Genomic DNA, 23,741 nt, shown 5'->3' with positions numbered 1-23,741 from the left:
CTGCAACGTCAGGAACCATCGAAGAAAACTGTGATTAGCCTTTCACTCCTCAATCCTGAGAGATGTTGCTATGCAGCATCCATTTTACCCTGGGAAACCTTCACTTATTAACGTAGTGGCTGAATTTTATCATTAAAACTGCCATTCGAAGAATTGTCTTAATCTGTAGCTGGACCAATAGCTTAGCCTGGAATTTCATAATAAGCAACTTTAGACTCACAACAACGAGATCACATACTCAGAGCTCGTGCTAAGTATAGAAGCAATTCCACACCCACCGCTTTGCCACACCACTCCAATTTTTACACCAGTTTTTCAAGCGGAACAGTTTCATAAGCTTTACTGAGGTCTTCTAAGTATCTCAGAATTGATTTTTTTTCATTCAGCTCCTGTGTGATAGTAGCTAATGAGATTGGCCAGACAAGATCTCTCCTTAACAAATCCGTGACTACCGTATAACTACATTCCTGTCAAGATGATCCTGCATTATTTCTTTAAACATTGACTTCATCATTTTCTGTAGAAGTCAAGCTTTCAGATCCTCACTTCGCCTATTGATCTCTCACTGTGAATAGGAGAGATATAACACGTGTAGTTCCGTGATTAAAAAAAAAAAAAAAAAAAAAAAACTATTAAATACACAAAAAGAATAGCATTGTGTATACTGTATATTCTTCATCCAATCAGAAGCAGATTGGGGGGCCGTGAAATATAAGTGTTCACTCCGTACACTGTGCAGTTGAAGCAATGCCGGCTGGTACAATGCTCGTACCGCTTTATAAAAAAAATTTCTGTGCCTATTTTTCGAAACAGATTTCACAGCCTTTAATTTTTTTATCCTATATGCGAAGTATTCCGAAGTTGCACAGAACGTGCAGATTGTGTCTATTGAAGGTGGCTTAGGTTATCGCCTAACGGATAAAGCACTGGATTATGAGTTTCAGCCAATATCGCCGGTCTAGGAGTCTAATTGGTATTACTTAGTGGAAAATTCTTTTTAACCCTTAAGTAACGATTATGGGTAAACTATGGACCGTATTTTGTTTTCTTTGTAATCCCTGGCCATGTGGCCATTTATACACTTAGTGGCTGTTTTATTAGGTACATCTACCTAATAACGAGCAGACTTCCTTTAGCCCTCAGAACATCCTAGATTCGTCGCGCGGCATGGACTCAATGAGGTGTCGAAAGTGTGCAACAGGGAAGCTAAGTTTGCCTTTGTTGACTCAACTGCTTCCCACAGTTGTTGCAGGACACCATGGAATTATGCTATTTATGATATATTTTGGTCCTCCGATCAGCGTGAAACAGCAGGAACCGAGATTCGTTCGACTGGGCAACACGTTTTCTAAATCCTCCGCTGTCCCATGTTCTGTAACCGTACCTCCTTGTTTTTTCCTAACAGGAGTGGAACTCGGTTCAGTGACAAGATACAACGAGTTGTGCCTTTCGAAATTCCTCTGTGGTTACCATATGTACTGGGTATATATGGCTGGTCTTTGTGTCACCCTGCACAAGTCTTGTCAGCGTCAGTTGTCCACTCGCATCAACGAGATATTTTCGATCACAGGATCGCCGTTGTGCTGGATGTTTTTTGGTTTCTGGACCAATTTCGATACATCCGAGTCACGGTCGTACGTGAAAATCTCAGCCAGGTTGTATTTCCGAGCTAAGCATATCAGCGCGTGTGGTGCCGACCACCAATTAAATTAATATGTAGTCGCATACGTACAACATCCAAACGTATTTACTTTCTTGTTTTAAATTGTATGATACGAAGATGTGATACCGTTACTGAAAGAACGCTCCATTTAATGAAAAGGTAGGATACTTAATAAAATGGCCCCTCAGTATAATCGCATCTCTTGGTAACCTGTTGTATCAATAACTGTTATTTATTTCTAATGGGTCTCTGAATATGATTAATTAATTTAATTTATTATTAATATTCTGACTAAAAATAAATAATGCAGGATTTATCGTGAAACCTCATTGTTACACCACTCCAATTTGTACAAATGGTGTGTTTCAACTGATATATGAGGAGTAGTACAAGATTTATTACTGCAGTGTGTAATATGGGTTTTTCCAAAGAAGTTTATTTTGAAAATATTACCTTGCACCTAAATCATTTTTGTAGTACCAGCAGACATCCAGTAATAAATATACAGACAGGCTTATACCCAAGTAAGATTAAATCAAAACACTAAGAAATACATTCGCGTTGTTGATGAACATATTCTTCATCAAGTCGCATTAAATAAGCTAAAACAAATGGATATATGTGTACGTGAGCAGGATTAGCATTTTCCGTTTCAATTAATTCTGCGCTCATTTAATAAAATTTTGTTGTATTACGAACTTGTTGCATTTTATTATCGTCATTAGCTATATGGTGCAAGGAAGCCTGAGGCTTTTGCTGCACCAGCCAAAACAATAATAATAAAATAAAAATATTCCTGAGTTACCCAGAGAGAGAGAGAGAGAGAGAGAGAGAGAGAGAGAGAGAGAGAGAGAGAGAGAGGATGATATCCAGCTCGGGACCCTGGGGTTAAAGGATCCTTTATATACGAGGTATGATGATATACAGGTTCAAGTCACTATAAACTTTTTAAATACCCCACAGTTTAAATACCCCCCAACTAGGTGCTCAAATTGGAAATTTTATCAACAGGAGCGATGTTCCGGCCCAATCTCTACAATAAAGCAATTGAGCCACTACTGACATTGGTGGCCCCGGGTGCCAAGCGTTTCCGTGGCCAAGCGATTCTCGTGCGTTTAAAGAGCGTTTTTTGGTAAGCGACTAGGTTCTATTTTGCTTTCTCCCTTACTTATTAAATCTTTTCGTTAAGTAGCTTCATTTTCTTAAAAGTACTAAGAGGTGAGCCCAGAAGAAGGAAAGAACCTTTTTCTTTAATTTAGTACTCCTACTAACTATATTAACCTATACGCTTGGCCACAAGCGGCACTGCTCCTGCCTCCCCGTGGCGGGGCCGGTAACCTGGGTGGTAAAGGTAAACCCCCCCAGGGCCAAAAGGAGCTAACATGGATACAAATAATTATCCCCCTTTAGAGCCATTGAGCTCAAGACAAGAGACTCCCGATATTGACCATGACTCTGTTCACCCAAAAAGGCTTCGAACAGAAGCAAAATGTCCAAATGAGATACCGAATTTCTTGGTGGTACATTCGTTATCTGCCCAACCTGTAGGCAAGTTATCACCATTCTTGATACAGAAGTGTTTAGAGTCTATTGCAGGGTCACCAAAAATGGTGAAGCGACTACAATCCGGAGACCTCCTGATCGAAACAGCCACCTCAAAACATTCTGAGCGGCTGTTAAATACAACGTCTTTTGGGGGGGCTAACAGTATCCGTTACTCCCCACAGAACCTTAAATTCATCAAGAGGTGTGATCAGTGAGTGGGACCTAACTTCAGTCTCCGAAGAAGAACTACTCCAAGAACTTAGTAGTCAAAAGGTAACAAGTGTAAAAAGAATCATGACTAAAAAAGATGGGAATCTAACTCCAACTAGAACCATCATTTTAACATTCAGTACTCCAGACTTACCATCCTCAATCAAAGCTGGCTATTTGAATTGCCGTATTAGACCATATATTCCGAATCCCGTTCGTTGCTTCAAATGCCAGAAATATGGTCATTCACAGCAGGCATGTAGAGGTGACTCCATCTGTCCCATATGCGGATCTAAAGACCATACTCAAGCTGATTGCTCAGTGGCAACCCCTGCGTGTCCAAACTGCAAGGGAAGTCACCCTGCCTTTTCGAAATCTTGCGAATTATGGATTACAGGGAAAAAAATTCAAAAATATAAAGTAGAAAATAAAGTTACGTTTCCTGAAGCACGTAGGCAAGTAATGTTGAACATGCCTAGCAGTCGATCCTACGCTGTTCGCACTAGAAACTATGTATCTACTGGAGCACAAACAGATGTATCAATCCCGCCTAATACCTCAATGGCTAATTGGCTTAAATCTACCCTTTCAAATTCAAAAAAAGAAAATCCTCAAAATAAAACTAGCGAAGCTACAAATACCCCAATCAGTATCCCTAGTGATACTTCATCGGTCCCATATGACACAGAGCAAAGGAAATCTGACACAGGTTCAAAACAAATGGAAACTCCTACCAACAGTAGGGAAGTAGATGAGCGTTTAGATAATGGGGAACCCATTTTGGAACTCCATGCAAATGACACCATGGATTCAGTACGCCCCTATTTTCCGAAAAAAGATAAAATAAAACAAGACAGACCGAAATGCTCCACTTCTAAAAAACAGTCAGACCAATCGAGCACAACTAAACTCAAATAATGTCTAATATCATACAGTGGAACTGCAGAGGACTAAGAAGCAATTCTGACGACATAAAAGATTTACTGATTAAATATAATCCGATAGGAGTATGTCTACAAGAAACTTTCTTATCATCTCAAGCTTCACCAAAATTTACAAACTATACAATATATAGAAAAGACAGGATTTCGGAGTCTCCTGCTCGCGGAGGAGTAGCTGTGCTTATAAAATCAAACATACCGTCCAGGCAAATTCAATTACAAACTAGTCTAGAAGCTGTGGCAGCACGTATTTCAATCGGTATATCAATTACCCTAACTTCTATATATATATCCCCTTCTCAACCATTGTCAAATACAGAACTTGATAATTTGGTTATGCAACTACCATCTCCAATCTGCCTTTTTGGTGATTTCAATGGCCACCATCCATTATGGGGGTCGCCTGCGATTGACACAAGAGGCAAATTAATAGAAACATTCATGAATAATAACAACCTAACTATTCTAAATTCTGGATCTCCCACTTATATTCACCTATCTACAGGATCTACTTCTGCAATAGACTTGTCAATCTGCTCACCAGCAATTTTCCCAAGTATGACATGGTCAGTGCTAAACTATCCTCTAAATAGTGATCACTTCCCAATCCTTTGCTCATTACAAACACGAGTAACTGCAAATCTAGAACACCGATCCACCTGGAAGTTCAAGAAGGCAAACTGGGAGAGCTACTGTACCCAGGTCCAGTTAGACAGGAGTTATGTTCAGCAACATCCAATTGAAGACGTAACTAACTACATTACCAATCAGATACTAAATGCAGCAAAAAATTCAATTCCGAAGTCACGACCCCACAAGTGCTCCCACCATAACAACTGGTGGAACACAGATTGTTCTAATGCCAAGCGTGAGAAAAACCGTGCTTGGAACAAATTCCGTAAGTTTCCTACAACCAGTAATCTGATAGAATACAAAAGACTTAAAGCCAAAGCAAGGCAGATTAGGAGAAAAGCCAAGCGTGACTCCTGGATCTCATTTGCCTCAACTATCACCAAAGACACTGACCCACGATTCATTTGGAGAAGAATTAAAGCGCTAAATGGAAAATTCACTCGACCACCCTCTCCAATACTCTGTTGGAATGGAAAAGATCTCTCGGCACCTAAGGAAATCGCCAATGCGCTAGCAGAATCATTTTCTTCAATATCTGCTTCTGCTTCCTACTCCATCTCCTTTCAGCGCATCAAGGCAGATGCAGAACGCCGCAAAATTAACTTTTCCACACGGCTCTCACTTCCATACAATCAACCATTTAATATAACAGAACTCAAAGAATCCTTAAATAAATCTTCAAATAGTGCTGTCGGCCCAGACGACGTACATTACATCATGCTAAAACATTTACTTGAAGAGGACTTACGTACCCTATTGATCTTCTATAATCGAATCTTCTCAGAAAATGATTATCCACTTCCGTGGTGTCATTCTCACATACTTGCCATACCAAAACCAGGCAAAGACCCTTCTTTGGTTGACAATTATAGGCCAATATCCCTCACAAGCTGCATGGGGAAAATTTTTGAAAGAATGATACATACGAGGCTTACCTGGATCTTAGAAGCAGAGAACCTTTTAACAGATCATCAGAGCGGCTTTCGTAAGAACAGATCCACTCTTGATGTCCTTATCAAAGCTGAATCGAATATTCGGAATGCCTTTGTCATGAGGCAACATCTAGTCATGGTCAATTTAGATATTCAAAAGGCATTTGATACTACCTGGCGACATGGTATTATTATGGACCTTTATCACCTAGGACTAAGGGGTCATCTCCCTCAGATAATTCAGAATTTCCTGCGCCACCGCTCTTTTCAGGTCCGTTATCAGAACGTACTCTCTACACCCCATATTCAGGAAGAAGGAGTACCACAGGGATCTATACTCAGCGCAACATTATTTGCAATTCGAGTCAACAGCATAAGTAGAGTCATCCCCAAAACTGTGGAGGCTTATATGTACGCGGATGACCTCGCCATCTCCTGCCAATCTCAAAGCATGAACACCATTGAGCATCAACTCCAACTTGCCATTAACAGAATTGAATCCTGGATGTCACGCAACGGATATCGACTAGCTGAACAAAAGTCTACCACCACTCACTTTTGTAAGAAACGTGCTGTCCACCACCATCCTGAATTACGGCTAAACAATTGTCCAATACCAGTAGTAAACAGCATCAGATTTCTCGGTCTGATATTAGATAGTAAGCTTAACTTCCAAGCACATATCACATATCTACGAACCATTTGTCTAAAACAGTTGAACATGCTTCGATCGGTCTCATCCATGTCGTGGGGAGCTGATCGGTACTCCTTACTTCACCTCTACAAATCTCTGATCCGTTCACGCTTAGATTATGGTTCTCCCGTGTATGACTCAGCTAGGAAAAGCACATTAGATCGGCTAAATGTCATCCAGCACAGTGCCCTGAGGACTGCTCTGGGCGCATTCAGGACTTCTCCCGTGCAAAGTCTTTATGTTGAAGCCCACGAACCGCCATTACATCTTCGTAGGAAAACATTATTGCTTCTCTATGCTTCTAAGATCCAGAGTCTTCCATCGCACCCCAGTTGGGAGTATCTTTATCACACTCAGTGGGATTCTTTTTATGAGAATAAGCCACATGAAAATCGTCCTGCTTCACTCAGGATCAAAGATCTTATTCAGAGTTGGAATATTAATTTAGCTGATATTTGTCAGAACACAACTGCACCTGTTCCACCCTGGACGTATGTTTGTGCCTCACATGATACACATTTTCTCCAGTGGGGGAAGAATGTCATACCTCCCAATAACATGAGACAGTTGCACTCAGCTCATGCTACCCTTAACTCCGATGCCTGTAAAATATATACCGATGGGTCGAAAACTGATAGTAAGGTAGGTGCTGCAGCTGTTTTTCCTACATGTACAATTTCAGCCACACTACCTTTATCATGCAGTGTCTTCACTACTGAACTTTATGCCATCAAGTTAGCACTTAATAAGATTATTGAACTTTGCATCTCACCCGCAATAATTTACACTGATTCCCTCAGTGCTATCTATGCTATAAGGAAGAATTTCTCCTCTTCTCATCCTACATTGAAAGAAATTCATTCCCAACTATTTTCCTGTGGTGCGTCCAATCAGTCAATCAGCTTTTGCTGGATCCCTGGCCATTCTGGCATTCCGGGAAATGAAAGTGCAGACTTTGCAGCTAAACATCCTCAACCCACTCTCTCACAACATCCTCAGGTTCCATACACTGATTACAAGTCTGTAATTCGTAAAGCATGTTATAATAACTGGTCACAGATATGGAAAAGGAGTACTAACAACAAACTTTACCAAATAAAACAAGAACCAAAGCTGTGGCTCTCTTGCTTCAGACCAAACAGACGTGAGGAAGTGGTGTTGGCAAGGCTAAGAATTGGACATACACATCATACCCATCTCTACTTGCTATTGGGAGAAAGCCCACCTCAGTGTTCATCCTGTAAGAGTCGGCTTACGGTCCGCCATTTTCTGCTTGATTGTCCCTTGCATTCAACCATCTGGTCAAACACTTTTCAATCAGTTTCCAGGCTTAACGTATCACCTGATTTATCTCATATCCTAGGAAACAATGCAAATATTGAAGAACTTTTAATATACTTAAAATGTATTGGCCTATACAAAAGTATATAATTTAACAACAATAAAGATAGGGTCATGAAATTAAACGATAAATAGACACAATTTGGCCTCAGTTGCCCTTGTGTCTTTAAACCCAATAACAACAACAACAACTGACATTGGCTCAGTAAGTTACGATTCGCAGACTGCGCACGATATACTAATACCCAAGAAGTTGATTCCCAGTCCCGCATTACCACGATAATTACGACGAGCCTCCTGGAATATTCAATTATAAACGCATTAAAAATTCTTTAATTTTGTTTTTGTTGCAGTTTAAATATTGATTTTAAAACTCTGTGACTAAATTAGCACCTACTGTAATTATATTATTGTTTAACCTGAAATATTCACTAAGGCTGAAGTGAATAATGATAATTAATGATTAATGGACACTTTAACATGGAATAATTTTTGTTTTCCTTTAAACTAAAACAATACTGTTTAATTTTTTAAAACTCTTTCTATTTTTGACTTCCGCTTGAAATTTTCCGTTTAATAATTACAAATCTACGAATGATAAGTACTTTGAGCGTGAATGTCCATATTCCTTCATAGATGGCGCCACAGTAGATTGTTCTGCGTGCTACCTTTTGCTTGTAGGAAGCTGGTGCAACCGCCTTTTTTTTTTTTTCTTCTTTTTTTTTTTTTCTCTCTCTCTATCTCTAATTTTTTTTTTTTTTTAAGTAGCTCAGTTTTGGGAAGCGGAAAGTGGGGAAACAAATAACCACAAATACCATTTAAAGAATTAATATACAGTATATATATTGCACAAATGATAATACTATGTTTATTTTGTAAAATATTAATATAAATTTCGGTTTTCATTTATGAAGATACAGTATTAAATTCTATTAAGCTCATATTTCTGTAAGCACAATTTTAAAAAATTAAAGCATACGAAGCAGGCATATTTATTTTCAAATTTATTTATATCAAATGAAGCTGACATATAAATTAATGTAATTACTCAGTATTCTATAACATGCAGTGTTATTTACTGTTACAAGAAATACACTGATGTGACTCGCTTAATAATGTAACTGCAATCAGCCAGCAACCGAGCATGGAGACCTGTGTTTAGTGGTATTTTCATGCCTCGCAAATGCTAGGCATATGACGTCATCACATCCATAGAGTTTGGCTGGGTGAAAGAACGCTTGTAGAAAACTCAGTAGCTCATGGAATGCTTTGCTATTATACATCGTGTTATGTCGAGCCTTTGCATGATTATAGTAGCTTTATGAATATGATTTAGTTTTAACTAAATTATATTCATAAAGCTGCTGTAATCATGCAACAAGGCTACGGTCACAATACCTAGTTACGCCTCTGCTCCAGAAATCTGGTCATTGAAAGAGAAAAATACCAATGAATCAAGTATACAACTGACTATACAAAATACGTGTGAAGATTCAAACAAACCTCAGCTTATAACTCAAAATTAATTAAAGGGTTTTGTACGCGATTTAAATCTAACGCACAGGTAGAACTTCTGGAATCCGGGATGAAGGAATGGAAGTTACTGCAAAAAGATACAACTATATCTGTATTTTGTAAAAGGCAAAAAGAGCTTTATTTATAGTTCGCTATGAAAGATTCACTTTGCTACTGTAATGATAAATAAATTTTCTGTTTATACTCCAGGACGACACACAATCAGGGGAGTTCACAAGATAGAGAGAAAAATAAGAACAGCACCGTATTTAGCAGTCACGGGCTTGAACTCAAGGCATGTGTACTTATGCATCCTCACGCCTGAGCTCGGCTGCAGCTGATGGACTGTTTGTTGCCCTTGGAAGAGAACATAAACCAGAATAGAGACTTTTATTGACTTTGAAATTAAGTTTAGAAGCTATGGCACTGAACAGTGGAGGCAAACATCCATCCTATTCCATTTGGTCATGCTGTCCACATGAAAGAATCCTTTGAGAACATGGAGCTTCTTTTAAAGTACAGTAGAGTGCAACTGTAACATCTGCTGAGATTTCAACGTTGTTTGGAACCTTACAGGTATACAACTGGCTATACAAAATATTGTTGCTTTTTGTGCGAATGAGACAGTGGAGCCAAAATTATTCATTACAAAACTAAGATTTGCTCCCTTCGCATGAATCTTGTACTTGGAAAGAAAAAGAAAAAATTACTCCCGTCTAGTTGATGGAACACAATTTTTAATTATCAAATTTTAATTATTAATTTTAATTATCAAATGAAGAAAATTATATAAAAGATATGGATACGGCTTTCAATATTTCATTCCCAATGGGTGGAAACTTTGAAAGTTTCCACTCATTGGGGATGAGTGGAAAATCAAAGGTGTTGATGGTCATTCTGCAGATAAGAGTTACAGAAAGGTGAAAGGTGTTAATTCTTTCACAGTACTGTAGCTAAAGCTTTTGCGGCCCCTCTCAATACGCACCAAAAATACTACAAAAAGTCAAAACGACGTATAGGGAAATAAATTAAAATACTATGTTTATTTTTGAAGTAAAACTTTAATTCCAACATTCTAAAATGTTATTTTTCTTGCTTTTCTTTTAGCAAAATCGTCGATGACATTGTCGAAGTCTATTTCATCACTCAGTTGCTGTTCTATAGACAGTATGGCAAGATTTCTTAAACGCAAGGTACTCATTGTAGATCTTAGGTAATTCTTAATCAATTTTAATTTAGAGAAACTCCTCTCACAACTAGCAACACTTACAGCAATTGTGAGGAAAATTCGCAGTAGTATTACAATATTTGGAACTGAGTTTTCGAGACTGTATTTTAGAATAAATTGCAAAAGTTCAAGGGGACCGTCCTTCCACGTCTCTGTTTCGTCTTGCGTAGCAGCAACAGAAATAAAACTCTGAAATCTTTTTTTCTCAACGAGGAACTCTTCCTTATTAATGTCATCATGATTTAGTTGACATTCGTATTTGTCATTCAAAAGATTCGATGGAGTAAGGAAGGCATATTTTTCAGCAATAACATGAAGCTGTTAATCTCGTGGTGATTTCTTGGATCACGCTGTCCAGTGAAAAAAACATTTCTCTCCTCAACTCAGTTTCGTATGACAATTCAGCATCTCGTGATTCTTCACCTGCCATCAGTTTCTTCTTTCTACACCGACGATCCATGACTATCCCCAGATCATCACAAATTTCTTTGGGTAAGCTACTGAATTGTTAACCAATTCGTCTGTATTTTCAGTTAAAAATGCGTTTAAAGCCTCGAGTTTTATGTCGCATTGTTGTATATTCAATCCTTTGGTTTGGAGGTAGACCTGTGTGTCGTTAATTCTAGAAAGACGGATTCCCACAGGCCAAGAAAGCACAGGAAGGAAAACGATTGTATCGCAACAAGCAGCACGCCAGCATCTAACCTGGTAACTCTGTTTTCTTCTTCACCAGTTAAATGTTCTACAGCACTTAAGATTTTCGAGTAATTTTTTTTTACAACACTCGCAGCATCTTCCCGTGCACTCCACCGAGTTTCTACTACACGCTTGGCACTTTGACCAGTGACTGAAGTCAGAATATCCCAGCCATGGGTTGAGGAATTAAAAAACGTGAACAAACGCTCCACAGTTCCAAAAAAGAAAACAGAATTCACAGCAACAAAAGCTGCATGTACACCCGCCAAATGCAGCGAGTGATTTGTACATGCGACAAATTCTGCTTTTCCATTAATTTCCTTGATGTGTCTCTGAACGCCAGTATGTTGACCAGCCATCAAAGCAGCATTATCATATGCTTGTCCTCTACAATTTTGAATTTCAATTCCGTTGTTTTCTAATTTTTGAAAAATCATAGTTGAAATATTCTCGGCGGTTTTACCTTTTGTTTCAATGAAATCAACAAATGATTCCACAACCTTCACTTTATTTCCATCGATCATAACGTAGCGTAAAACTTGGCTCGTTTGATCCTTATGAGAAATATCATATTAGTAAATTAATAAGAGGAGTTTACCTCAATATAGTACTTAGAACACTTCCGTATGATACCCTCCAGAAATTAAAACGAAAAAATCGACAACTTACCGGTACATTAAAGTAAAATATAAATAATTAAATAATCAATTTAACACAATTCAAAATCAATTTAAAACAATTAAAATTCAAATTAACGCAATTAAAAGAATCTAACGAAAATATTCAAAAGATTTTTCCTTCCTGAAGCTGACAATGCTTTTCAATGATAATTGTTTTAAATTGATTTTGAATTGTGTTAAATTGATTATTTAATTATTTATATTTTACTTTAATGTACCGGTAAGTTGTCGATTTTTTCGTTTTTTCCGTTTTAATTTCTGGAGGGTATCATACGGAAGTGTTCTACGTACTATATTGAGGTAAACTCCTCTTATTAATTTACTAATATTATTATCAACGTAGAACATATTGAGTATTACAGCTCTGATTCATACTATCTGAGAAATATCATAGAAAAACACTTCTTTTACTTGCTCGATAACTTTGCTTCTTACTTTTCTCCCAAAATTTGTATGAACTCGTGTTCTGAATAGTAGGCGACATATAGGATTTAGCAAACTTTTTTCCCAGCTTGATTCCTAGAATATGTTCACGTAGCACTGGATCGTATTTCGCCAACAAATGAACTAATTTTAAAAAAATTTCTTCTATTTCCCGTTGATTCAGGTTCGTCATCAGTTTCGTAATAAATTCCTTCTCGGTGAACCCGTAAAGCCAAATTTTGTTTAGTTAGGAATCTAATGCTATCCAACAATCTTGAAAATATCTCCCTACACTTCTTCACTTCGTTTTCAACTTGTTCTTGTTCCTTTTTATCAATTGTTGCTCCACGTCGGATTCTAATTTCCAACTCCTTCCATTGTGTGAAAGATCGAACATGGGCCACACTAAATTCATGGTCGAATATTTTAGGATTAAGCTTCCACCACATGTTGAATCCACCCACAGAATCAAAATTTGAATGACTTCTGTCTGCAACAAAAGCAGTAAAGAGCTTTCTTGGAAGGAGAGTACACAACCACGACTTCAACATTTTTTCATTATTTGGCAGAGTTCGAAAAAACCACTCGCGTATAAGTTTTCTGTTTCGCCCTTTGATTGACGCACCCTCACGAATCACTTCACCAAAATCAGAATCTAGAGGTTGAACCACAGACGCACCTTGACGTACCAGTAAGATCCGTGTGTCATCGTTAATCTTACTTGGCCAAAGACCAATATCTTTTAAGTTAACAGCTGGAATTTTTTGTTCGTTACACTCCTTATCGCTTGTTGAAGAATCACTTGACACCCCCCTTGTAAGGGATGTAATCCCCACTTGTAGTATGGTACACTTTCTTTGGTCAACTGGTATTTCCTCGCTAGCTTCTTATGTATCATCCTGGCTACCTGGTCGTGTCTATGAGTGTACTCAGTCTGAGTGATCACCTTGCACCCCGCTGTGATGTGTTTGATCGTTTCTGAGGCCATGTGGCATCGTCGACCTGTGTCATCTGACATTCCGGGCTCCTTTGCGATGTATTTTCTATAGTTTCTGGTGTTGATTACCTGGTCTTGGATGGCCAGCATGATGGCCGCTCTTCCCCGAGACTGAAGGATTCAGTCTCGGGGAAGAGCGTCCTGCTTGTGAGCCATGCATTGTAAGCAATGTTTTCGATGTGATCTTGATGGAGGTCATTGTAGTGTCTGCCACGTAGTGTCTTCTCTGCCCATCTTTCTAGCTTCGTTTCTTGTGCCGTCTGGGCGGTAGGGGGCTCCTCGCTTAGGTTGAGTTAAGTTGAGTGGTGCTGTGTTGTTCTCGAAATAATCCTTCAGATTAACTATCGCTGTTTTCTGTTACTCTATCAGATCTCTCAGGCCCCTTCCTCCCTCTTTCCGAGCTATTGTTAGTCTCTCCACTGCTGACTTCGGGCGGTGTTGGCGGCTCTTGGTCATCATTGTCTTTGTCTTTCACATGATATCCTCTAGCTCGGTGTTAGTCCAATCTATGACCCCAAAGGAGTATGTTAGTACTGGAGCTGCATAGGTGTTTATGACTTTAACTGTGTTCCTTCCGTTCAATTTTGCTTTCAGCATTCTTTTGAGTCTGATGATATTTTTCGGTCAGGCACTTCTTGATTTCCTTGTGCTGTAACTGCTGAGCCTGCATCATTCCTGGGTATTTGTAGGTCTCTCCTTCTGTCGTAGCTTCTATCTTTTTACTAGTCAGCAGCTGGTAGTTCCGGCCGACTAATTTTCCTTGGTGCAGTGCGTGGGTCTTGCATTTGTGATTTATTATTATTAGCTACATGGTGCAAGGAAGCTTGAGGCTTATGTGCAACACCAGCCAAAAAAAAAAAAAAAAAAAAAAAATTCCCGAATTACCCTGAGAGAGGGATAGTCAAAAATAGAAGAGAATCACCAAGAAAGAGAAGAATGATGATATCCAGCTCCAGACCTTGGGTGTGCCAAGCCCATAGTCACCAGATGTGAGGCTTATGAACGAGTTCTAACGTTTTCCTTACCCCTCCGCACTGAACGTACTGTAAATTCTTTCAGGCATTTTTTCCGTCTAGTTATAAAAATCGTTCTTCCTCCTCATTCCTCCATAGTATATGAAGTCTCGAAGTAGCTGCGACTAGTGCAATTCATGCATTGGGTTATCTAAGTCGCCAGTACAGTCCGTTCTTTTTTCCCTTTTTAATTCGAAACCACCCATATACTATCATAGTATCATTGGCACAGATATATACAGTATATCAGGTTAAGCCGGTAATCACGCTATGGCAGTCCAGTCTACTGGTTCACTATGGCCATAGACGCCCATGCGCCTAAAAAATTCTCAAACAAACAAGCAGTCCAGTCCAGTGGTAGGATTCAAATAATTTAACAACCGGTTCGCTGCTCTAATGACCTTTCTAAGTATAAAAAAACTATATACCGAAAGGTAGTTTATTATTTCATGCAGTTAATACTTAAATAAGAACAATAAAAGAGGTCCACAAAACTAGATTATGTTATAAGAAAGAGTTTTTTAAAATATTAATGAAAAAATATTAAATAATACCTGACAAAAAACAATAAAACTGTTATTTAAGATATTTCCATATTGCTTCTTGATTGGCGTCCTCACTTGCAATTTTCTTCACTTTTATCCGAGTATGTATCATTGGCTGAGTGATTTATCCTTAACCATCTTTTCACTGTAGGAGTAGGATCCCATTCCTTTAGAGGTAGGCCGATTAGACTAATAGTCATTTTGTTTGATATATTAGAAACAGTTACGCGACTTCTCTTCTCTGAACATATTATGTTCATCTTTGAAAAACCCCTTTCCGCTTCTGCTGAACTTACAGCAATTGTTCTGACAATATTTTTAGCTCTTTGAACACTTTCAGGAATTGCATAATTCTGGGAATTTTTTAAAACGTTTTCCACGAAATCTCGATAATCATTAATATCAATTTGGTAATTAAAAATGTCATTAAATACGAGCAATTGTTCTTCAGCTGCTTTCCATGGAACTAGCACTTCTTCAATATTCCAGTAATCTGGCTCCAAAAAATTGAGAAATTGTAATTTATTCCTATCTTTAAATTGGCTACAAATGCTCTTAAATGCTCACATTCCATTAGTCTTAAATGTTCACAATCCATTAGTCTTTTTTTTTTTTTTTTTTTTTTTTTCAAATTCGTTACGATGTTTTCTAAAAGTCTTCCCCGAGGAAGCCCAACAAAGCGATGATTTTCTACAAATTTTATATTTTTGAAGGTTTCTGAAGTAATTAATTCATCAACTTTTTTTTTCGTATGGATCCTTTTCCTTTCCAAGCATTTGAAATGCTTTAATAGATCTTATCACGAGTTCTTCAGCCTTTATTATGTCTATATTTCTTACTTGCAGTGCATTTGAAAGAAGAGAAATTTCGTTTAAAATATCAATCATCAATGCCAAATCAGTTATAAAATATTTAGATAGTATGAATCAGAGCTGTAATAACTCAATATGTTCTACGTTGATAATAATATTAGTAAATAAATAAGAGGAGTTAACCTCAATATAGTACGTGGAACACTTCCGTATGATACCCTCCAGAAATTAAAACGGAAAAAACGAAAAAATCGACAACTTACAGGAACATTAAAGTAAAATATAAATAATCAATTTAACACAATTCAAAATCAATTTAAAACAATTAAAATTCAAATTAACGCAATTAAAAGAATCTAACGAAAATATTCAAAACGATTTTCCTTCCTATTTTTAGGAAGGAAAATCGTTTATTATGTCTATATTTCTTGCTTGCAGTGCATTATTACAGCTCTGATTCATACTATCTAATTATTTTAAAACTCTTATTGACTATTTCATTCACTTCCTGTCTCTCCAGTAGTATACAATCGATACACACAATTATGGGAGATTTTTTGAATGGGTTGGTACAAAATTACATTAAATCTACACTAAAGTACTCAGCCCAAAATTACCATATTTCTTTCCTAAAATATTGCCTTCAAAACAACATCGTTCCGAAGTTTGCCAGGGTGAATTTAAATCAAAAAATTTCAGGCATAAAACAACTAACACTGGCGACATCACGTAATATTGTTAAGCTTGCCTTAAAATCTAGATATTCGAATAAACAAAAATACCTTTCCCAGGATAGGAAGCTTCGCGATAAAGTAAAAAAAGGAAGGAAAATCGTTTTGAATATTTTCGTTAGATTCTTTTAATTGCGTTAATTTGAATTTTAATTGTTTTAAATTGATTTTGAATTGTGTTAAATTGATTATTTATATTTTACTTTAATGTTCCGGTAAGTTGTCGATTTTTTCGTTTTTTCCGTTTTAATTTCTGGAGGGTATCATACGGAAGTGTTCCACGTACTATATTGAGGTTAACTCCTCTTATTTATTTACTAATGTTATAAAATATATATTTTCAAGACGGGCAGCCATACCTAAGTACTTCTTATTTGACCTGAAACTACAGGCGGCCATCTTGGTCCAAAACTCTACCAATCTTTATAATTTCAATCCCAAGTTGTTCCGATATTTTGGAAAGTTCAATTTGGTTCTTATTGGATTGATGAAAAATAGTATATATCTTATCAATAAATATTTTAAAATGATTTACTCGCTTTATTTCCTTTATCGAATCATCTAAAACAAGATGGAGGCGATGATTTAAACAGTGCCATATTATTATGTTTGGAAACTCTTTTGCAATCCTAGTGCTCACTCCAGATTTTCTCTCAAGCATAACGCTGGCACCATCGGAGCAAAATCCTATTAAATTTTTTTCTAGGTAGTTCTTAGTTTTTTTCCCTAACTGAAGAACATATTGTCTCTGCATCTCGTTTTTCCAATTCAACTAGTTCAACGAAAATTGTTGGTGATGTAACTGAATCCAAGGCCAATTCTAATACAACAAATTCTGATTTTGGTTTCTTATTGAAAAAATCTGTCAAACTCTGTTGCCTTTTCATCCTTTTAAGGGCTACTGCAAAAAATTTTAAAATGTTTTATTTTAATATATTATAGAGCAGGATATGCGGATATGTGCCTATATATTTGAATATTTTACTGGTTCTGGCCACGTGTGGTCATATCATAAACTTTTATAAACAAAGCACTATGCTTATACCATTGATAAACATCAGTCAGAACATACATTTTCTTCATTTTATCGATACTAAACGAAATTTCTTGCTGAATTAATAAATGGCATAGGCTATGCAGATACGATAGAATACCAGGCGCCCACCTTAGAGAGAACCCTGATCACAAGTGCCATTTTAACAACCGGTTCGCCGAACTCAACAAAAAATTAGGTATCGGTTCTGCCGAACCGGCTGAATCCCACCACTGGTCCAGTCTACGCAGAGTCCGGAGAGAGGAATTTGTTCTTGCTTGGCTCCGCATAGGGTCACACTCATCTGAGACACTCTTATTTGCTTAGGCTGAATGGCCCACCTGTATGTGAGAACTGTAAAACTTTTTTTTTTATTGAATGTCTGCTTTTTACCAGTGCACTTCGTTTATATTTTACAGATTTTTTTTTTTTTTTTTTTTTAATCTGACAACCTTACACTCAGCCAGATTTTAAATCACAGACAATATGTCTAACTTTTTAGTCTGTCAATTTATACATACTTATCTGAATTTATACTGTGATATGTTTTTTCATATTTTGATGTGGTAACCTGTTTAGGATATTTTTTTTTTTTTTGACTTGGTGCATTACGACTAGAATTGCAAATGCGCCATAAAACCTACCGTCATATTATGAGCACTATGACTGCTGATAATAAAAATATTTTCAGGTGCCCGGATAGCTCAGTCGGTAGAGCATTAGGCTTTTAACCTAAGGGTCCAGGGTTCAAGTCCCTGTTCGGGCGTATTTTTTTTTTTTTTTTTTTTCCTCTTCTCTTTCTCTCCTCCTCTCTTTTCTTTCTTCATTTTATTTATTTATTTTTTATTCGTTGAGAATAAGCAGTTATTGCGCTCTTTGCTGCATAACTTTGACTTGCAGTACCCGTAGCATTGTACCTAGCCAAAAATGTCTGAATCTAGCATTGTCAACGCGTTGTATTTGATGCAGCACATTCTTCAACAACAGCAGAATTATTTTTTTGGAACATTACAAAGATTATACGAGATTTGCGCTGCTTCGCCAAGTATGTGGGATATTTTAAAAAGGCACTTAAAAATTACAGTGAAATCTCTACGAGAAACTAGATGGGAAGGAAAGATAAAAGCTGTTGAAGCAGTACGATATCAGTTAATGATATTACAACTGCATTAAATGAAATCAAGGAACAGGCCAAAGAAAGATACAAAACTGCAGTCTTAAATAGGTTTGCTAACAGAAATAACTTCTTTTAAATTTATTATAAGTGTAGTTGTTTGGTATGAAATATTGAGTATTATGAATAAAGTAAGTAAAGCCATGCAAAGTAGTACAATTCATATGATCACTGCAATTATATTGATAGAGGGTGCTCTTAGTCAACTAAACGAATTAAGAACATCAGTATTTAAATTATGTATTGATGTATTGACGGTGCAGCTGAGTTGGAAGTACAGTCAGTGTTACCAGAAGTGCGAGTTTCTAGAAAAAAGCTCGAGTTTACCTATGAAACTTCATCAGATGAACACTGTTGATCCAACCAAAAGGTTTGAAATGTAATTTTTTTTTTTTTTTTTTTTTTTGCTTCCTTGACGTGAAGGAGATGTTGACTAACTATCCAGCGCAGTCCACTTGTCTGGGAGATTACAGATTCAGTGCGACTCTTAAGGTCCTCTCTATTAGCGAGGACCATACGTTCTTATTTAATGACGCAAAAATTATGACCGTCCAACATAACTATACTAACAGAAATGACTTATCCTATCCTCAGAAATTATTATCCTATTTCCGATTCCTGGTCGTTTATGCGCATGCTCCATGATAGCAAATAATCTCTCATATATAAATTTAACAATTCATTTTAAGTTTAATATCCTGTGATCACAACTAAGTTCGAAAAGTATCGCCCACTTAAGGAAAGTAAATAAGGTTTTAGAATTTTAAGATTTTTGGAAGTTATTTTATTCATTTTTAATTTATAGACACAATGTCTTCTCCCACTCGTTGTCGTTCGTTGGAGGTCTAATGTATTTTGGTGGCGGGTTTGGAGCTCTCGGACTACCGACCTGTTCATTGGATCGTTAATGGGTTGCCTCCGGGGATAAAGTCATTTCGGTATTTTAATATTCGTTTAAATTCAAGGAGTGTTAGTGAAGAAACTTCCTACATGCATATATTGAGGTAATTCCTCTCTTTAACATAGGACGTACCGAGCCTTGTTGCTCTTTCATTTACTGCCAATTGTACATAAAGGAACACAATATAATTACGATACATTGTATTGCAAATAATCAAATATCATTATCAAATTTAAAACTTGCTGTACCACTCCTCAATGTTCATACCCCCCCCTTAGGCCTGAAGACGGGAAACATTGAGTTTCCCGAAGCGTGGCCAGAAATAGTTTAAGCGTTTTGCGCCAAGGTGGTTCAATTAGCTTAAAATTGTATCATTTTGATAATATAAATTATTTAATCTACCAATTGATATAATAGTTTAGTGTCTATTAATTCCTTATCTTAATAATGAACAATCAAGTTGACCCCCATTCCAAGTAATTAGAAATAATATTTTTACGCCGTACAAGAAGTAGAAATTTTAGACATTTTGTCTATGTGATGCAGCTTATTCAGTTGTTGCTGATAATTTCATCTTTAAAAGATCCTCTCTTTCATTGCGAGGGTTTAATATATATTTTTTTATTTAATTTTGATTTGGATTTTACCGTTATATATTTGCATGTTTTAATTTTGTTTGGGTTTTACTGTTACATGCATATAAATAGGTACATTGCATTCACGTAGACGATAATTCGATGTCAGTATGGATAAACGTTGTGAGTTAACCGACTTTGAAAGAGTGATGATAATGGCGCCCGATGCATAGGTTACTCTATAGCGGAGATAGTACAGAAATTGCACTATACCTGTTCGACAGTATCAAGAGTGTATCAGGGATACACCATTTCCTGAATAACATCTAATTGTGGACAGCGCTGTGGGCGGAGATAGATAGTGGATGAACGTGGCCATCGACGTCTGTCTCGTATTGTTTCAGCCAACCGAAGAGCTACAGTGGCACAAATCACCGCCGACTTCAACGAGGGTGGGTGCCAGAAACGTCTCCACCAAGACTATCAGGCGATCATTAGCCGTAGTAGGTTATGGGAGTCGCCGATCGACCAGAGCCCCATTGCTAACACCACGACACAGGATTCTACGCCTCAACTGGGCCAAAGAACATCGGCACTGGACCTTGGATGATTGGAGATTGGTCTACTGGTTCGATGAGTCCCGTTTCCAGTTATTTCGAGCGGACGGGAGGTTCGTAACTGGAGGCAACCGCACGAAGCTATGCACCCGTCATGTCAAAAAGGAGAACTGTTCAGGCAGGTGGATGGTCGGTAATGGTCTCGGACTTGTTCAACTGGCACAAGTTGGGACCTCTGGTACGACTAGACGCATCTCTGAACGGTCCAGGTTGTGTCCATCCTTGCAGGCCATCTGCATCCCTTCATGGTCATCGTGCACCCACAGGGCAATGGACTCTTCCAGCAGGACAGTACGCCTTCCCACAGAGTCCTGGTGACTAGAACATGGTTCGAAAAGCATTCCGCAGATTTTACCACCATGGAATGGCCTCCCCATTTACCCGATATAAACCCTGTGGAGCATCTTTGGGATGCTGTGGAAAGGTCCATTCGAGCTTTGGATCCTCCACCCAGGAATACGACAGAATTATGGACAGCGGTGCAACAAGCATGGATAGAAATAAATATCTGTAGAACGCTTTCGTGAACTAGCGGACTCAGTCTCGCCCTGTGACTGCCCTTATCCGGGCGAAAGGTGAGCCTACTCGTTACTAGTAGGTATCCCATGATTTCTGTCCACTCCGTACTTTCGTTCTGTTTCCAATTGCCATTCTGTTAAATAGTTGGTAATTCTCTTTCTGTCGGTTTTGATATTTCAGTTCATTCTTAACATAGCCTTCATTGTTACGTGAAGCGTTATAGTTCTGGATTAAATTACTTTAATAATAATTAAAAATCTAGTTCAAGATCATCTTGGAGTTTGTTGATGACCACTGAAAAAGATCTGCTTAATTCAATTGACTATATATATAGTCTTAAGCATCACACCTTGGAACATAAACTGTATCTAATTAGTGTATGTTCTCCTTTTTTGTAACTGTTTAAATATTATTCAAATTAATTATTTGAGAGCGAAAATAAAGCTGTTAATTATTTCTTTTTTAAGAATGAAAATAAAACTGTTGTGTATTGCGAGACTTTTATTTAAATATTCTGTATTTAATATTAAAATAAATTATTCCTTTCAGAATGAAAATAAAGATACCAGGTATTTGCATGTCAATTGAGTATAAGAGGGCTTGTTCAAATCGACGGCAGAGTTCTTTTTTGTTTCCTGGTAAGTGACGTTGTGTTCTATTACATATTTTCGGACTTCTTGCACCAAGAACTCGTAAATCACTCAATCTATTATTTTTGGACTTCTGTTTCATTTTATTCAGCAATCACATATTATGAATTAGGTAGGGAAGCCTTTTTTTTTTTTTTTTTTTTACTGTTCGGACATTGCAGTTGGTAGGCGTTGCATCCTTGCTATTTGTAATCCGAATTAGTGTTACTGTGAATCACTAGATCCCCATTTGTCTATCTTCGACGACAAGCTGTTCCGGTGTGTCCAAATTTCTGACATCTATAACAACACCGCAGGGTGTTTGGGATGTTTGGTTTGACATTGCATACTAAGATCCTGCTTTAATGGAAGAAAATGTACTGAAAGTGAGTATTATTAGATTGCGAGTAGGAATGAGGTTGCAATCTCGTCTGTAGAGATTCCCTTAATCTCAGCTACCCCTTGCTCCAGAGCAAGGGGTAGCTGCAATTACTAAATTAAATTAAGGTAGCTGAGATTAAGGTACATAAATTTAAATGATATGCTACATCCTTGCTTAAAGGATGTAGCATGTCATCTTGAGAAACATCAAGGAGATCCCAGTTTGAAATTACCCTGATTTATGGGGTTACTGTTATTGAGGGCCCTCAAAACAGATAACTTTCATTAAGTGCTTGGAGTGTATGTGATTAGTAGCCTCTACCAGCATATCACCAGACTCGTTGCTTGACTACCTTGGGTGAACTAAACCCCGCCCTCCTGAAGTTCTCTGGATTCTGTAAGATGATAGCTTGGTTACTGTTACTTGATTAAAGTGAATTATTAGAAGGATTGTAGTTGGGTATGCCGTTTCGTGTATTTTGACGTTCAGCTCAATGGGAACTACGTTTCTCATGTCCAGAGCCAGCTTAAAGGATGTGGCATTGGCTCAGGGCGCCGAAGTTGAAGGATGTGCCAAAATTGGAAAGAGCAACAGAAAAAAATATCATTCTGAATCAACAACAAACAAATGAATAGTTTAGAAAAGCGATTTTGTATAGGAAATTAGGGTTAGAATATTTTACAGTTGAGAAAAGAAAAAAAAAAACTATTAAAGCAAATTTATCTGCTGCATAATTGTTTGATACGACATTTTCAGCCAAATATGCATTACAAGCAAAGCCCTCTAAGTCGTTAATTTGAATGTCACAAGCTGTCTCCCTGCTTTCAGAATCAATCGAATAACAGTACCTTAAATTTTTCAGAACAGATGATATATTTAAATGCCTTCTGGATCAGCGTTCCCCAACCTGTGGTTTGTGGATCATTTTTAGGCTTGATATGATGAGAAATACAGATATGCGTAAAATAAACTAATGTGCATTAAATGTATTAAGTTCGACTACATATTGTTGTATTTAAAAATGGTTAATATATTTGGATGTTAGTTTAATCTTTTTTGTGGTTCGTGACCTTTGGAAACTATGGATTTATAAATAGTACTTCAAATGTAAAAGTGGTCCGTATCTAAAAAGAGTGGGAAACGCTGTTCTAGACGATGCAAAATAGTTGGCAGTTTAATTGGAAATAGAACCTGAATTTGAGAAAAGACTTCGCCTCAAAAGAGCATGTTTGATAATGAACACCAAGACGAAGTTGGAATTATAAAGAAGGAAATTTTTGGGAACCACTTTTTTTAATATTTTTAGACAGCG

The 23,741-nt window shown here is 37.4% G+C and overlaps 1 protein-coding gene and 1 non-coding gene across 2 annotated transcripts; one reads left to right on the top strand and one right to left on the bottom strand.

The window, feature by feature from the left end:
- Window positions 1-11,283: 11,283 nt before the first annotated feature.
- LOC150088552 (uncharacterized) lies at window positions 11,284-11,922 on the bottom strand. Its single transcript, XM_090370229.1, has one exon. The coding sequence runs from the start codon at window positions 11,920-11,922 to the stop codon at window positions 11,284-11,286; it is 639 nt and encodes a 212-aa protein (XP_090226355.1).
- Window positions 11,923-18,325: 6,403 nt separating this feature from the next.
- On the top strand, window positions 18,326-18,398 carry TRNAK-UUU (transfer RNA lysine (anticodon UUU)). Its single transcript has one exon. It is a non-coding gene; the product is annotated as a tRNA-Lys (tRNA).
- Window positions 18,399-23,741: the final 5,343 nt, after the last annotated feature.

Source organism: Mastigoproctus giganteus, chromosome 3 (genome assembly GCF_048544385.1).
Source record: "Mastigoproctus giganteus isolate SK-2022 chromosome 3, ASM4854438v1, whole genome shotgun sequence".
NCBI classification, from domain to species: domain Eukaryota; kingdom Metazoa; phylum Arthropoda; class Arachnida; order Uropygi; family Thelyphonidae; genus Mastigoproctus; species Mastigoproctus giganteus.
This window is presented reverse-complemented; position numbering and strand designations above follow the sequence as displayed.